The sequence below is a fragment of the Myotis davidii genome, unplaced genomic scaffold (genome assembly GCF_000327345.1).
Source record: "Myotis davidii unplaced genomic scaffold, ASM32734v1 scaffold299, whole genome shotgun sequence".
NCBI lineage: Eukaryota > Metazoa > Chordata > Mammalia > Chiroptera > Vespertilionidae > Myotis > Myotis davidii.
This window is the reverse complement of record NW_006293088.1, coordinates 7,314,735-7,331,534: the sequence shown is the minus strand read 5'-3', so window position 1 is coordinate 7,331,534 and position 16,800 is coordinate 7,314,735. Positions and strand designations below refer to the sequence as shown.

The 16,800-nt window shown below is 53.4% G+C and overlaps 1 protein-coding gene across 2 annotated transcripts in view; it reads right to left on the bottom strand.

Moving 5' to 3' along the window:
- Positions 1-2,464: 2,464 nt before the first annotated feature.
- The window catches only part of SLC2A5 (solute carrier family 2 (facilitated glucose/fructose transporter), member 5), a 17,193-nt gene continuing 2,857 nt past the window's right edge, over positions 2,465-16,800 (bottom strand). Inside the window, exons 2-13 of one of the 2 annotated variants that reach the window (XM_015565913.1) lie at positions 12,804-12,902; positions 12,095-12,255; positions 8,795-8,919; positions 6,694-6,846; positions 5,706-5,831; positions 5,400-5,587; positions 5,160-5,270; positions 4,569-4,670; positions 4,275-4,350; positions 3,698-3,825; positions 3,380-3,604; positions 2,465-3,307 (exon numbers count right to left, since the gene is read on the bottom strand). In XM_015565913.1, coding sequence (XP_015421399.1) covers positions 3,029-3,307; positions 3,380-3,604; positions 3,698-3,825; positions 4,275-4,350; positions 4,569-4,670; positions 5,160-5,270; positions 5,400-5,587; positions 5,706-5,831; positions 6,694-6,846; positions 8,795-8,919; positions 12,095-12,255; positions 12,804-12,902 — 1,773 coding nt within the window. In that variant the 3' untranslated portion in view covers positions 2,465-3,028. Of the gene's footprint in view, positions 3,605-3,697; positions 3,826-4,274; positions 4,351-4,568; positions 4,671-5,159; positions 5,271-5,399; positions 5,588-5,705; positions 5,832-6,693; positions 6,847-8,794; positions 8,920-12,094; positions 12,256-12,803; positions 12,903-16,800 lie in introns of both variants that reach the window. The other variant, XM_015565912.1, reaches the window with a different exon arrangement.

Genomic DNA, 16,800 nt, shown 5'->3' with positions numbered 1-16,800 from the left:
TTTGCCAAGCAGCTTGGGAAGTCATTTCACATTGCAGCCACCCAGGACATGCCTCGGATGTGAGTTTCCCTTAATAGACCCTATTAATGACCAGACTGGAGTGGCCGGCCCCCTTCTTCCACTTATAGGGGTGGCTTTTCAGTATCAGGGCCTTACCATGGCGGTACAAACATCCTCCCTGCGACCACCCTTTTGAAAGTAAACCCACTCTTGCCTGACATTGTCTAACACTTTGCCCCGAGTGCTATCTGAAATGATCTTAGGTATGTGCTTACTTGTGTTTTTGACTGTTAGATCCGTTGTATCCACTGCTGGGCACATAGTAGGTGCTCAGAAATATTGGTTGAAAAAATGGCATCTCACCTGTGATGGCCTCGTGGTCACTGCATCCTCCTGAGTCTCTCTCGAATTCCTCCTCCCTGCTGGGCCGGACCACTGCTGGCTTTGCAGGGCCATCATTATTTCTTATCGACTGGGTGCCCTACCCAAGTTCCACCGCATTCTCATTACGGCCACGCCAGCTCTGAAACTCAGAGGTCACGAAAACACCGGCATTATCTAGAGGTCAAAGTTCTCACTCAGTTTGGCTCCTAAGGACCCACAGATTCTAGGTAAGCTTCCCACATCTTTCTGGCTTTACTTCAGACCAATCCGGAGTTCCCCTAAACACCTCCACATCTCACCTGGATTAGCCATCCTACACTTTCCAACTGCATCTTCTCCAGCTGGAGAAATCCTTTTTGTCTTTCCTAATTCCACATCCTCCTTCAGTGCAACCATAGCACCAGGCCCATCCCTGTCTCTTCTGGTTGGATTTTACTGGCCCGGGTAAATGCACACATCTATAAATACTCCCATATGTAGCCACCCGAGTCTATAGGAAGCTGACCATGAGCTCATACCAATATCTCCAGCTCTACTCTAATACCACGTGGATCATTCTAGACTCCCTCTCGTGGTTTATCTGTAACTTACCACTGCAACAATGAGATTGTTCCCTCCATCTGCCACCCATTTACTTGGTTGTTAGATCTCAGTATACATGTATAGTACAGGTTTCTCACTGTATGTTACCTGTGAGTTTATTTGCCCTCAAAATCAAAGCTCATTCCCAAGCACTTAAAAGTTAACTAAATGCTTCATGATATCACTCAGATGTGGAATCTAATGAACAAAATAAACTGATGAACAAAAATAGATCCAGAGACATGGAAGCATAGAACAGACTTCAGAGGGAAGACGGGGGAGGGTGGGTAGGTGGGAAGAGATCAAAGGACTTAAATGCATATATGCATAACCCATGGACACAGACAATAGGGTGGTGAAGACCTGGGGAGGGCAGTGGGGGTGGGCTAAAAGGGGTCAATGGAAGAAAGAGGGCATATGTAATACTTTCAACAACAACGATTTAATTTTAAAAAATAAATTAATTAATTAAAAAATAAATAACTAAGTGTTTAATATACCCCAGGCACTGATCTAAACACATCCTTGAAATCTCATAACCAACCATGTGAGACATTTATTATTACTCCCATTTAACAGAAGAGGGAACTGAGGTACAGAAAAGCCAGAAGATACAGAAAAGTTTTAGCCAAGATATGCAATTACTAAGTGGCAGAACCAAGGTTGACCCCAGAGGGTAGACCCCCAGAGTCATGGACTCCACAGCTTTCCTGTGTATGAGACGTTGCAGATAACCTGAGCTGAATTAATAACACCACAGTCCCTTGTCTTCCCACATGCCAGCCTTACTGCTCCCCAGAGTTGAGAGCTTCCATCTTTGGCTGCTTTTGTGGCCCCTCCACACTGCAGATCCCTGCTGCAGAAGGTCAAGGATGGTTCAACCCCAGCATTTTGCTATTTACTTGGTCTGTGTCTCCAACACTCTTATAGGTTATTTAATTGATCATTCTCCCCCCACAAAAGCTGTGCCCAATCCCACTACTGTCCCACCTGGTTCTGAGCTTTTGCCCGCCCCCCACCCCCCAATACCAGATTTTCTATTCAGTAGGTGTTCTCTCTACTTCCCTTTCCCACGCCTCAAAGTTTTCTCCATCCTCTTGCACATGCCCTCTTCACACACCCAGGTCTCTATGCAAAGCTTCTAGCTCTGCTGCATCTGCAGGGGGGCACACCCACTTCCCTCCCTCCCTCCCCATCTCACCTTTAGGACCTCTCGGTGTTCCCTATGTACCTGAAGACATGCAGAGGCTTCCCCAATCTCAAATTTAAAGACTCACAACTTTGCAACCACCTCATCTCTCCTTTCTCCTCCTCTTCCAGAAGATACTGCCTGAGTGCCTCCTTCATGCCTGCTCCAGGCAGTGGGGACTCCGGGATCAACAAAACTGGACAAACCCGTGTTCTTAATGGGCTTACACTCCAGTGCAGTCAAACTGCTTGCAGAAGCCGGGAATACCCCCCTCCTCCCACCTGCTCATAGAAAAGCAGCACATCTTGGTGAAAAATGATCGCATTTGTTTTATTGACTATTCAGAGGCAATTCCACTGTCCTCTAACAGTATAATTTAGGATTAACAGTCCCTGACTTGGTTCAAGTCTCCGTAGGGACCTGCTCTCCCTCCACCTTCCTGGACGTCGTTGCTTGCGACCGCACACTTTCCTGGAGCGGTGATGCTGGAGGTGGATCCGACAAGAGGATGAATTCTGCTCTGAACACAGGCCCGTGGCCCCCAGAAGACCCACGGGGTTGGAGAAAGGATTGCTTCTCTGGCCAAATTGGATTCCTTCTCTCTCACCGCCGCACTAATGCTTTTTGTCCTAAAAGCCGGTGTTACAGGAGCCACACAAAGGCTCACCCCGCCATGGCGGGAGGACGGCTGCTCACTGTGACTTGGGCCTGGCGAGGGGGCAGTCTGGCTTTCGTAACTGCACGGAAGCCCTTTGGGGCCTGCATCCCACACTGGACTGTCCTCGTTCTGAATATTTATAGACAACTGTTAGGAAAAAACCCCAAGAAGGGGGCTCCAGGCCGTCGACCACTTAGCAGGCGCCTCCTCCCGAGTTACTGCTCTGAGGCGGAGGGCGAAAGCTCCTTTAGTTCCTCCTGACGTTCCTCGGCCACGGCCTTCAGCGCCTCTGAAACTGCCCTTAGATCCGCCGACACGGACTGCAGTTTCGCCGGAAGTTCCTTTAGTCCCTCCGACGCGGACTTCACTTCCTCCGGAAGTTCCTTTAGTCCCTCCGACACCAAGTTTAGTTCCTCTGAGACCGACTTGAGCTTCTCCGGAAGTTCCTTTTGCTCCCCCGGAAGTTCCTTCTGTTTCCCCGGAAGTTCTGTCTCCTCCGAAAGTTCCATTTCCTTAGGAAGTTCTATTTCCTCCGAACGTTCCATTTCCGCCGGAAGTTCTATTTCCTCCGGAAGTTCCATTTCCTCCGGAAGTTTCTTGCGTTCCTCCGGAATCTCCTTTAGCTCCTCATTTTCTGGGTACACCTCGGACACATGATTCCTCTTGGCGAAGGTCTGGTTGATCTCCATGAATGTCTTGCCCTTGGTCTCAGGGATCACCAGGAACACGAAGACGGTGGTGAGAAAACACACCCCACCAAAAATGATGAAGCTGTAGGGCCCGAGGCCCTCCTGCGGGAAGGGGAGCCAGGCTCACTTTCTGGAAGAGGTTCTCCCTTTCCTGCGTGAGGATGTCGGGGCCCAGGGCCCCCAGGCCACACTTACCTGGATGAAGGGGAAAAGCAAGCCCACTGTGAAGTTGCTGAGCCAGTGGACGCTGCCCCCCACCATGTAGGCCGAGGACCGGGAGGACTGCAGGAAGATCTCGGTGATGATCAGCGCGGGGATGGGACCTGCGGGGCGGCAGAGGAAGAGCTGCACTCGCTGAAGGCAGAGCACGTCCACTGAGGGTCCTGGAGCCCCTGCTGGGTGCCAGGGGCCTCGGGGTATGGTGCAGGGTGGGCGTGGCGAGTCTCCAGGACTCGGGGTGCAGCAGCAGGGTCAGAAGGCCAGAAGCCAGAGTTCAGCACAGTATGTGACATCCTACCATGTCCCCAAAGGGCTGACAATCTGTTAGGCTCTCAACCCCAATCCCACAGGGGGCAGCGTGTAATCCCCCGGGGCAGCGTGTTTCAGTCTACACGGCCGCTTTACTGTTTCTGCTCTAAGTAGGCTCTGCCCACACTCTGCTGCAGCAGGAACAGGGGCCCCCAGAGCCCCTCCAGGGAGCTCAAGCCGGGAGCTCCTACGGCTGATGGTGCGGGAGTGGGCAGTGGAAGCAGAACCAGTTCTGGGTACGTACTGGGCCCCAGGGCGTGTCCTATGACGTAGATGAGGACACAGACGATGCTGAGGTAAGGCATCCAGGAGATGGTGGTCTGTGGGGGGAATAGAGTTGGGTCACACAGGGCAGCACAGACAGAGACAGCCTGGGACAGGGAGCGCCAGGAATCTCAGCTCCCAGAGGGCCAGCTGCTCTGCCCAGGCCGAGCAAGGATGGCACCAAGCTCCTCCTTCAACAGGAGGTGCCACCTCTTGCCACTGGAAGTGGGCAGCGGGCTGCCGGAGGCGGGGCATGGGGGCCGCACCCTCTCACCTGCAGAACCAGAGCGGCCGTGAGCACGCAGCAGGCGGTGCAGCAGATGGAGAAGCCCAGGAGCAGCAGGATCCTCCTCCCCAAAAGCTCCACCACGAACACCTGGGGGGAAGGGGCCAGGAAAAGCGGGGGCTCAGGAGCCATGACCCCCCCCCTCACACACACACACAACCCAGCCTGGAGCGGCCTTTGCAGGAAGCTCTTTGCCCGCCCATTGCACACACCCCCTCTGAGGGGCACCGTGAGGAGCCTATGCATGGTGTGCCCCAGGGGTACGTCCCTGAATGGCCAGTGGGCCCAGCACTGCGCAGTCCAAGGGTCCCCTTTGCTCCGTCATGTTGGGGCCCTGGCACGGGCAGTGGCCTCCAGGAAGCGCCACTCGCACAGTGGGAGCTTTGGGGCCGAGGGCGGGGTTGTCTCCGTCTTTGAAGAGCCATAGGCCAGCTCCCGTAAGAGACAGGCTGTCACCTGAGCAGAGCCCAGAGGCGACACGTGAAGGGACGGAGGGCTGCTTCCTGGGCCAAGACTCCCACTCTCAAGGCACCCTCCATCCTGGGCAGCCGAGGGCACTCAGCTCCCGGGGACACTCACGGCTAAAATGGTTATTGCCACGTTGACAGCCCCCGTGCCCGCCGTCACATACTGGACGTTATCTTCTGCCACCCCCGCGTTCTTGTAGATCTCGTCCGCGTAGTAGTAGATCTGGAAGGCAACCGTGATGCTGGTGGGCTGGCCAGGCCACTGCCTGCCCAGAGCCCGCGGCCCCACCCCAGGTCCCCTCACCCCAGGCCGCCCCAGTCCCAGGCCACCCCAGTCCCAGGCCGCCCCTACCGCGTTCACTCCCGACAGCTGCTGGCCGCCCATGAGGACAATGATGGAGATGAGCTGCCAGCGCAGGGACTTGATCCTGAACAGCTTCACTATGGAGATGAAGCCCGCAGCCTTCTCGGCCTCGTCCTCCAGCCGGATCTCCTCCATCTCGTCTTCCACGTTGTCCCAGCCACGCAGCCTTTTCAGGGCTGAGGGAGGGGACCAGGGGGGCGGCGTCTGAGGGGGCCCACGGCTTCCTAAGAGCAAAGACGCTGCAGCCCTGTCCTCCCCACCCCCAGGCCCTCACCTCCCCCAAGAGAGCCTCACCTTTCCTGGCCGCTTCGGGGTTTTTCTTCTGAACCAGCAGGTACCTGGGGCTCTCCGGGAAGAAGGGCAGCAGCAGGAGCTGCAGAGCCGCGGGGATCCCGGTCACCCCGAGGAGGATGGGCCAGCCTGCACGGGGGATGGGCGCCACTCTCAGAGGCCCCAGCCAAGCACCCCCACAGCGCCCAGCCGGCCACTCTGCCCCATCACCCGGATGGGCTCTCCTGGGAGAGGCCTTCCCATCCCTGTGTCCCCAGCACCCAGGAGGACACTTAACACCCTGCAGATGCGTACAAGAGGGGTGGTGATGACCCGCCAGTGCCCACCTACCAGGCGGACAAAGCGAAAAACCGACAACCCCAAGTGCTGGCGAGAATGTGGGCAACTGGGAAGTCTCCACGGTCATTGTGTGGACACATGGCGTCCTTGGAGGACAGGCTGGTGGAGCTGGGGTTGCTGGGCCCCTCAGCTCTGACCCGGCTACCTGCTCAGGGGGAGGCCTGGCCACCTGGGCATGCAAATTAGAATGGGCAGAGCACCCCCGACTGCTGAATAAAACCCGGGAGCGATGCCCGTGTGGTAGAACGGGAACACAAATCATGGTGAGTTCACAACATGGATTCTACGCTGCACTGGCAAGGAAGCCAGACTCACAGGCGCCGTCTCACCAATGCCAGGCCGGGTGCCATCGTCTACCCGGTGGGCCCTGCCGCAGAGAGTCAGAAATGGAACATTAACTCTGCCTTGGCCCTGGTATGGACAGCCCCAGCGGGCCAGGGGGAAGCCAGGCGGCTTCGTGCTCCATCCAAGCCGCCTCACCCCGGTCCTAAGGGGCTAGAGCATGTCAGCCAGTCTGTCACCAGCACCTCGCTGACCAGGGCAGTGTGGGGGCCAGAGGGACAGCCAGCCGAGCAGAGAGAAAAGCCCAGCTTGCAGAACACCCGTCCACTGAGCGGAGGGAGGGCTGTGGCCCGGAGGCGGCCGCACTTACCTTCCTCGTTTGCAAGGAGATTCCGAAGGCCCAGGATCTGGGCCACGAGGATGCCCACGGTGATGAAAAGCTGGGGCACCACCCCCAGGGCTCCCCTCAGGTTCTTGGGGGACAGCTCCCCCAGGTACATAGGGACGACGTTGGAAGACAGACCTGGAGGAGGTGAAACGACAGGATCAGGAAGCACCGGTGAGGTGGGGCCGGGCCGCGGCCTCCACACGCTTGTTCTCACTCAGCAGTCACGTGATTGGGCTGAAACTTTCAGAAAACTGCCCAGTAAGCAAACACCCCTTTTCATTCTTGGTCCTCTGAACTTTGAGGAAGGAGAACGTAGTCTGACCAAAGAGGATCATGGACCGGGACCTCACTTTCTTGACTGGTGTCACCTGCAGGCATGAGCCAGCCTGGCTTCAGGTCTCCCCCTAACTGGCTTGGTCTCGGAGAAGAAAAGCCCCGAGTCTCCCCTGTGCTCAGTTAACTTCAGGTAAGGGGTTCGCTGCCATCGGCCTAATTGTCTGTCCCTGTCCCCGTGTTTGGAAGGAGAAACAGAGTTACTTGGCAAGTGGAGCAGATAAGTGAGATGCCCGGGGCAGGGGGGAGGGGTAAGGGCATTCACCCTCGGGTGCCCACCTGCAGGTGCCTGTCCCAGCAGTGGTGCCTCCTGACTCTACCCCTCACTCACCTGGAGCGGCCTGGCAGACGCTGCCTACGGGAGAGCATGGGCTCCAGGGAGGCCAGCGTAGGCTCTCCCCACCCCTCTTCCATCGGAAGCCGCTGTAGGGGGTTTCCCATCACCACCAGCAGGACAGCCTGGGGCCCGGCTCTGCGGGGTTTGCAAAGCAGCTCCAGGGCTCCCAAGGGGAGAGGCCGCAGGCAGGCCCTTCCCCTGCCCAGCAGGTGGGCATGGAGGGAGGGGGTGAAATAGAAGCCACGATGAGCCCTTTGCAAACTCTCAATTCTTTATAAAAGTGGAGAGGTTGCTGCCATTAACTCCTTCCGTTAGAGCAGTGGTTCTCAACCTTCCCAATGCCGCGACCCTTTCATACAGTTCCTCATGTTGTGGTGACCCCCAACCATAAAATGATTTTTGTTGCTACTTCGTAACTGTAATTTTGCTAATGTTATGAATCATAATGTCAATATCTGATATGCAGGATGTATTTTCATGGTTACAAATTGAACATAATTAAAGCATAGTGATTAATCACAAAAACAATATGTAATTATATATGTGTTTTCCGATGGTCTTAGGCGACCCCTGTGAAAGGGTCGTTTAACCCCAAAAGGGGTCGCGACCCACAGGTTGAGAACCGCTGCGTTAGAGGGACCCATGCATTCGGTTGTTCCTCAAGCTTTTTTGGCCACAACCCACAGTAAAAGCTACAGAAATACATTTTACTTTGCAACCCGGGTCTCATTCGTACGCAGATAGATAATTGGAACCGAAGTTTCAAAAGATAGTGACACAGTGGACTCTACTCAAAAACCAAAACATTGCTCACTGCCTGAGCCGGTGTGGCTCAGTGGATAAAGCGTCGACCCTCAGACTGAAGGGTCCCGGGTTCGACTGCGGTCAAGGGCACACACTGGGGTTGTGTGGAAGGCAACCAATCAGTGTCTCTCTCACACTGATGTTTTGCTCTCTCTCTCCCCCTCCCACTCTCTCTAAAAGTCAATGGAAAAATATCCTTGGGTGAGGACTAATCACACACACAGACACACACACACACAGACACACATACAGAGACACACACACAGACACACACATGCAGACACACACACACACACACAGAAACACTGCTCTCTAAACAGATGTCACCTCCCTCTCGCTGGTCCCCGCCTGCTGTTGAGAACACCCCGAGATAAAGGACTGGGGTGGAAGGACCCTCCGGAACCTAAGATTCTGTCTCAGTCTTTCAAAGAACAGCTTGCTTCACAGGAAACATCAGGGGGGATCCGCCTCCTGTCTGCACTGGAGCCTGGCTCACGACAGCACAGAGGGATAGCGTGGTCTGGCCTCAGAGACCCCAGGTTGGCCCCTGTCCTCCCTCCTGGTGACGGTTGTCAGTCACAGCTCAGCAGGCAGTGCCGCCTGGCTTACCTGCACAGATGCCCACCAGCAGCCTGGAGAGAATGATTATCTCAAACGAGTGGACAGCTTCACTGGAACCCATCAAGATGGCGGGCACGATGGAGAAGACGTTGTTCAGCAGCAAGGTCCCTTTCCTGCCGAGGACAGCACGTCAGCCAGGCCAGGCCTGGCCAGGCAGCCCCGGGGTTAGAGCATCGTCCCGGTACACCGAGGCTGTGGGCCCCGTCTCCAGTCAGGGCACATGCAAGCAGCAGCCAATGAATGCATCAATAAGTGGGACAACAAATCAATGTTTTTCTCTCTCACTCTCTCTCCCCCCCTCCTTCCTCTTTCTAAAATCAATACATTAAAAACAAAAGTAAAAACCAATTTGATCTAAGGTTCACCAAGTGTGTGCCTGGTGACAGCAGGATCCAGGATCCAGGAATACAGTACAAGGTTTTGCAATCATGGACTGTCATGATTTGGGTATAATCTGAAAACTCAACTGGGTAAGAACATTAGAAGAAAAGTATGAGCCAACCTCACTTATCAACATAGATGTCAAAGGCCTCAGCTAGAATTCTTTGGCATATATAAATACCATATTAAAGATGATACTGGAGCCCTAGCTGGTTTGGCTCAGTGGGTAGAGTGTTGGCCTGCGGATTTAAGGGACCTGGGTTCAATTCTGGTCAAGGGCACATGCCTGGGTTGCAGGCTCAATCCCCAGTAGGGGGCGTGCAGGAGGCAGCCGATGAATGTTTCTCTCTTATCATTGGTGTTTCCTCCCTTCCTCTCTGAAATCAATAAAAAATATATTTTAAAAAAGATTATACTGGGGAAAATATAAGATTATCAATTGAAGCTGCAAAAGAAGTCCATAAAATTTGATATTATGATTTTAAAAAAACAGCATTAACCTATAAATAGAACTTCTGTAAGCTGATAAAGGTGAAGTCTCCTAAAAACCTATGACAAACATGAAAGCAATGCCAAGGAGAATTTTTTTCAGGGATTTTGATAAAATGATTTCAAAATTAACACAAAAGAGAAAAGGGACATGAATAAGAAATTTAAGAATAATGGACCTTTCACATGGAAAAAATTAGTTTTTTTTTTAGTTCTTTCCTATCAGTATTCACTGTATTTTTATTTTTTATTGAATTTATTGGGGTGACACTGATAACAAAATTATACAGATTTTAGGTGCAAAAAAATTAGCTGTCTCTCACCACTCACCATATACAAAACAAAATTCCAGGTCTATCTGGGAAAAACAAAACTGTTGAATTATTTTTTAAATTACAGAATACTATCCTTATGTCTCCAGGAAGGTAAAAGGATGTCTTAAGCCCTGACCGGTTTGGCTCAGTGGATAGAGCGTCGGCCTGCAGACTGAAGGGTCCCTGGTTCGATTCCGGTCAAGGGCATGTACCTTGGTTGCAGGCACATCCCCAATAGGGGGTGTGCAGAAGGCAGGGATGTTTCTCTCTCATTGATCTTTCTAGCTCTCTATCCTTCTCCCTTCCTCTCTGTAAAAATTCAATAAAAATATATATATTTTTTTTAAAAGGCTGTCTTAAGACACAAAAAACAAAAACTGTAAATTAAAGTTGACCACTTGAACAATGAAAATTTTTATGTTAAAAAATACTACTGTATGTATGATTAAAAAATAAAACAACGGATTGAGAAGCTGTTTGCCTGATATAACAGAGGACAGTGTGGTGGTGACTTGCACCAGCTCAGAAGTGAAACTGTCCCCAGCTGTGTCATCTTGGGTTGCTACAGCACCTCTCTGCCCCCCGTTTTCCCGTCTTTGAAAAGGGGATGGCTTTTGGAAGGATTAGAGGAATTAATAACCCTAAAAGCACTCAAGATAAAGCCTGGCACAGAAAATGCTAGTTGCTGCTGTTATTTAAGGAACACCTGTGAATCGTTAAGGAAACCATACACAGTGAAACACATTCCCAAGCAGACAGCTGACCCAGCCGCGGTCGGCTCCATTGTGGACGGAACCGCAAGTCCCTCAAGGAGGAGGGTCCTGCAGATCCCACTGTGACTTGACCGGGGTCCTGCTCCCCGGGGCCCACAGGGAACGCTGTGAGTTCAATGCCAAGCTCCCAGGAAGACCCGAGGACCTGAGGTCCCAGAGCAGAGGCTGTGTGTTCCTATTCGCAGACTCTTCTTAAAATTATATATATATTTCTTTACTGATTTCAGAGAGGAAGGGAGAGGGAGGAAGAGATAGAAACATCAATGATGAGAGAGAATCATTGATTGGCTGCCTTCTGCACAGCCCCTACTAGGGATCAAGCCCGCGACCCAGGCATGTGCCCTTGGCCGGAAACAAACCTGGGACCTTTCAGTCCGCAGGTTGACGCTCTATCCACTGAGCCAAACCGGCCAGGGCTCACAGACCCTTTTTGAAAAGAATTGGAAAAAGAACCGAAGTCCGGGTTCTGGCCTTGCCTTGACTCCTGAGCTATTAGATCTGTGGCCAAGAACGGGCACTTGATCCCGCTCAGCCTCCCTGCACTCATCCGTGAAGAGGGGGTGAGGGGAGGAGCTCTTAAATGCTGTTTAGCACAAGGCAGGTCTCTTGGGCCCACACAATTTACATGGGGCAGTGGGATGACTTAGGGACCTTTTTTGGAATCAAATAACAGAACTTCCAATGCTTCCAGAATCAGGGGCAAAGATATAAGCTCCACCCTTGACAGCCACTACACCCCCAATGAAAGGGGCCCTGGGGCCACAGGGAAGTGCCTGGTAATCCCAGCCATTTCAGAGTTTCACAGGAATTTAGTTTGGGCTAAATTTTTCATATTCCTCGTTCTCAAGGAGGAAGAACAAGCAGGCAGAGTTCAAGAACCCCGTGCGGTGATTTACGTGGGGACTGGCCTCTTGGCCATGTCACCTGGGGTTTGACTCTTCCAAAGGCAACAACAAAAAAAGAGAGAGCGAGAGAGAACGAGAACTCGGTTTGGTTTTGGTACAAAACTATCCACACAGAAACAAACAAACAAGCAAACACAAAACCTTCCAGGTTAGGGGGCAGAGACAGTGGGAGGAGGCCTGGCCCCAGAGCGCTCTGCTCGCTCTGTGTCCGCCCGGAGCCCGAGACCTGCCACTTCCTCTTCAGCCCCAAGACCGGGCCTACGACCCCAACACTTGGCCAACGTCTGGTCTTAAGGCCACATCACAAAACAGAAATCAGCTCCGTGGCTTCGCCTCGCCTTCCGGTAAGGGTTTCCTCGGGAGGCTAGGTCTTACGCTCCGAAGGCTGTATGCGTTTGGCGAAGCTGAACGTGCACTTCTCCTTACCTCCCCAGCTTATTCACCAAGAAGCCGACCATGAGGGACCCGACGAGGCCGCCGAAGGGGAACATGGACACAGACAGAGACCACAGGAGCGTCAAGGAGAAGTCGCTCAGGTAGTAAGTGGTCCGATCATAGTAGGTCTCATTGTAAAATGCTTTCATGAGCTGGAGAACAAAGCAAAACAGAAGGCCCCCGTCATGTGACCCGGTTTTGCAGAAAGAGCAACATGAGCTGCTGGGCCCACGAGGGGACAGCCTGGGCACGCAGATACGGACATTGTTAGATGGAGGAGACGGGGGAGGACAACGGTGTATTAACAGCAAGGCGCAGGGGCCCCCTGGGGAGGGTCTCGAGGCCTCTGGGAGGCAAACTGCCTGGATGTTTCTAACACCAGAGAGGACTGACTCCCGTCTTCCAGTCCAGTAGGCGATCTCTGCCGCTCCGGACTCCTCCGTAGATGGCAAGGCTGCGGGAGATCAAGGCCAGCGCCCTGGGGGTCCAGCCAGGCCTGGGCCCTGGCTCCTCCCCCTGTCCTGTGTCCGCCAGTCCCCTGGGGCCTGCGTGGTGTCCCTTTCCTCCAGGACCCATTGCGTGCCCTCCACCTGTGTGCAGTCCCACCCTGCGCCCCCCACCCCCACCCCCAGGGCCCGGGCTGCCCCAAACCCACCTCCCTGGGTCGTGGGGGCCGGGTCTCGCTCCCCGCAGGACCTACCTCGGAAGGGGAGTTGATGGCGGCCACATTGTAGCCGTACTGGAAGGAGGACCCGAAGGCCGAGATCAGAGTGGCCAGGACAAGCACCGGCGTCAGCCTCTGCGGGAGGAGAGGTCACGGTGAAGTCAGGGGGCCCAATTTGGTTCCACGTCTTGTAGGGAGACGGAATGGAACCGGAAGATCTGCATCTTTCATCGGCTCCCTGGTCTTGAAACCAGCCCTCTGCTCACCTGGGGTTAGGACAGGCTTCCGCCACAGGAGCACTCAGGGCTGGACAATCCCCGGTTATGGGGGGTCCTGTATGCATGGTAGGAGCACCCCTCCCCCATCTCCAGACATGGCTAAATGCCCCCCAAACCCCGGTTGAGATTCACTGGGTCAGAGAGACACCGAGAGACCTATTGGAACACCCCATCTAGTGTCTGAGTCACTACCGCGCATTCCGGCGGCGTGGCTGCATTTGCCAACCGCCCTAGAACTCAGAGAGGAAAAACACAAGCGATTTACATTATTTAGGGCCACTGAGTAAGTCCCTGAGCCCCTGCACTTTCGCTGTCACAGGCAGAGGGCGCAGCGAGAAGCTGTTTACATACAGACTCCTGGGGACCCTGACACACACATAACCCCTGACACTCAAGGAAACCGAGCCCTCATCTAAGGCAGTCCTTCGAGCCGAGCGGGAGAAAAATGAAAGCGGCAAGAACGTTGCTCCTAGACTCTACAGATCTCACTTTGAATTTGCCCACTGCCACCTTCCAGCTTAATTTCCACCTTCTCAGTTTAATCTGTATTTTTTTAAAAAAATGTATTGATTTGAGAGAGAAACGTCAATGTGAGAAAGATCAATCAGGCCACCTCCCACATGAGCACCAGCTGGGGATTGAACCTGCTACCGGGGCATGTGCCCCAACCAGGAATCAAACCTGCCACCCAGAATGATGCTCCAACCAATGAGCCACCCCAGCAGGGCAGTTTCCTCATCTTTAAAATGAGGATGGTGATGGTACCACTCCCAGAGTTATTGCAAGGATGAATTAGAAAAGCATCCAGCCTCAGAGAGAATCTGCTGACTGGGCAGGGCCCGGACACGGCTGTTGGAACCCTCCATTCAAGACCTTCATTCATGCACCCCCTGCCATGTGGGGCACAGGCCCCTCAGGGGGCAAGCTGGGCGCTCCTGTGGTCCTGTGGGCAGTGTCCCGTCTGATCTAAAGAAGACCTCCTGTGAGAAGTGAGGAGCAGGACAGAGAGAGAAGAGGCCACCCCTGCCTCGTTGTGATGACCTGAGGACAGAGGAGTCAGCCCCCGCAGAGCTGGAGCGGACCAGCCAGGAGCCCTGGTCAGGCGCAAAGCTGTGAGTGAAACTCCGCCTTCTCCTCCTCCATCCACCAAATGAATGAGCCGAGGTAATTCCTCAGAAGCTCTGGTGAGGGAGGTCAGAGCCGCAGACAAGCAGCCCGTGAAGGAGCAGTGGGCTCGTTTCCTGTCCTCGGTTCTCACCATCCTCTGGGGTGAGCGTGACAAAAGGGGGGGCAGGTGATGGTGCCCAGGAGGCAAGGCGGGTTTCAGGGCTGTTGCCACCTTACCCTGTATTTTCCAGAGGCAGGAGGCACACCCACACACATACCCACATGCACCCCACCTGAGATGCAGGACATGTAGGCCCCTTCTCACTCACTGGGATGGTCAAAATCAATAAGACAGAGAATAATAAGTGTTGACAGAGATGCAGAGAAACCCTCTACCATTTCTGGTAGGAATGTGAAAAGGCGCAGCCACTTTGGAAAAGTCGGCCAGTTCCTCACTAAATTAAACGTAAGGTCAGCAAATGACTCAGCAATTCCACTCCTAGGCACAGACCCCAGAGAGATGAAAACAAACTCATAGAAATTTGAACATGAATGTTCACAGCAGCATTATTCATAACCGCCAAAAGTGGAAACCCAGATGTCCATCCGCTGATGAACGGGTAAACAAAATGTGGTCTACCCATACGACGGAATGTGTTTTGGCCATAAAAGGGGATGACGCACTGATACACGCTACAATATGGATGAACCTTAAATGCATGATAAATGAAAGAGACCAGTGACAGAAGCGACCCACTGCCTGGTTCTAACCCTGTGAACTGTCCGGGACAGGCAAGTCCATAGTCACGGAAGATAAATCAGTGGTTGCCCAGGGTTGGGGAGAGGAGGGAGGGAGGGTGGGGAATATGGAGTGGCTAAAAATGAGTGAAGGGTTTTTAGGGTTGATGAAAAACGTTCTAAAGCTGCTTGTGGTGGTGGTTGTACAGTTCTGTGAGTCTACACTGATTATATACTTTAAACCAGCGGTTCTCAACCTGTGGGTCGCGACCCCTTTGGCGGTCGAACGACTCTTTCACAGGGGTCGCCTAAGACCATCCTGCATATCAGATATTTACATCACGATTCATAACAGTAGCAACATTACAGTTATGAAGTAGCAACGAAAATAATTTTATGGTTGGGTCACACATGAGGAACTGTATTTAAAGGGCCAGAAGGTTGAGAACCACTGCTTTAAACGGTGAGTTGTATGTTCTACTCTCACTAAAGGTGATGTATAAGGAAGGCGTGTAAAAGAAAGCCAGGGCTTAGATTTCTTTTTTCTCTTCTCGTTCTTTTCTTTCACTTTGGGATTTGGGAGAAACTAGGAACCACCTCCCGCACCACCTCCCGCGCCCACGCTCCGCTGGCTTCCTGTTGTGCCTCGTGCTGGGAACACTGAGACTCTAGTAAAACACCGTCTGCAGGGCGGGCCCTCTGGCCGGTGTGAGCGAGGAGGCCGGGAAGGAACCTGCCCCAGTCAGCTCCCCTGGGCATCTGTGCCCACTCCCTCCCACCATGGGAGACACGCTCTGTACAAGACTTTCCTCGCCAGGAATCCCCAGGTAGAACACAGATATCCCTGGAAAGTGAGTGTTGTCAACACTGGACGTCATGTTACCACACCGTGGGACCCCAAGTTTTACAAAGAGACAGTGAGGTCCGTGGGCAGGGGGTGGGGGGGCTGGCGGTGCCTTGTCTTGTCACTGGGTTTCAGAGCACACCGCTGCAGCCCAAGAGCGTGGGGTCGAATCCCCGCTCTCCTGTGCGGGCTGTGTGGCCTTGGGCCAGTTGCTGAGCTTCTCTGTGTCCTGGCTCCTTCACCTCTAAAATGGGGACAACGAGCCCTAGCCGGTGTGGCTCAGTGGATAGAGCATTGGCCTGTGGACTGAAGGGCCCCAGGTTCAATTCCAGTCAGGGGCACACCCAGTGGGGGGCGTGCAGGAGGCAGCTGATCAATGATGAGAATCATGGATGTTTCTATCTCTCTCTCCCTCTCCCTTCCTCTCTGAAATCAATAAAAAAAATATTTTTTTAAAAGTGGGGACAATGACACTACCTTCCTCACAGGATTGATGAGTTCATAAATGAGTTCACCCCTGGCCGGTTCGCTCAGTGGTTAGAGCGCCAGCCTGTGGACCTTAGGGTCTTGGGTTAGGTTCCCTGTCAAGGGCACGTACATCGGTTGCAGGTTCCCCACGTCAATGTTTCTCTCTCTCTTCCTCCCCCCCCCCCCCCCCCCCGCCTTCATTCCACTCTCTTTAGAAATCAATGGAGGAAATACCCTCAGGTAAGGATTAAAAAGAAAAGGAATAAAGGCGATCATATACAGGGATGGGCAAAAGGAGACTGATGGCCGTTGGTACGGAAAACGACCTGCCGGGTGTGAGGACTACAAGGGCTTTATTAACCAGAAGACGGGCCAGGGGCACGGGGCACTTAGGTACAATCTGGAAGCGCTCACGTGGCCGGCCCCGTGTGCTGTCCTCGGCACGCTCGGCACAGAGTTCTTTATTGTGGGCAATAACTCGCGGCTGCTTACCCGCGTATAAACCGCCCAGAGCCACACCTATCATCGTTAACTATTGACAGCGAGGACCCAGAGGGAAAGTTGCTTGCTCTGAACTAGTTGGCGGGAGGCGGGAGGC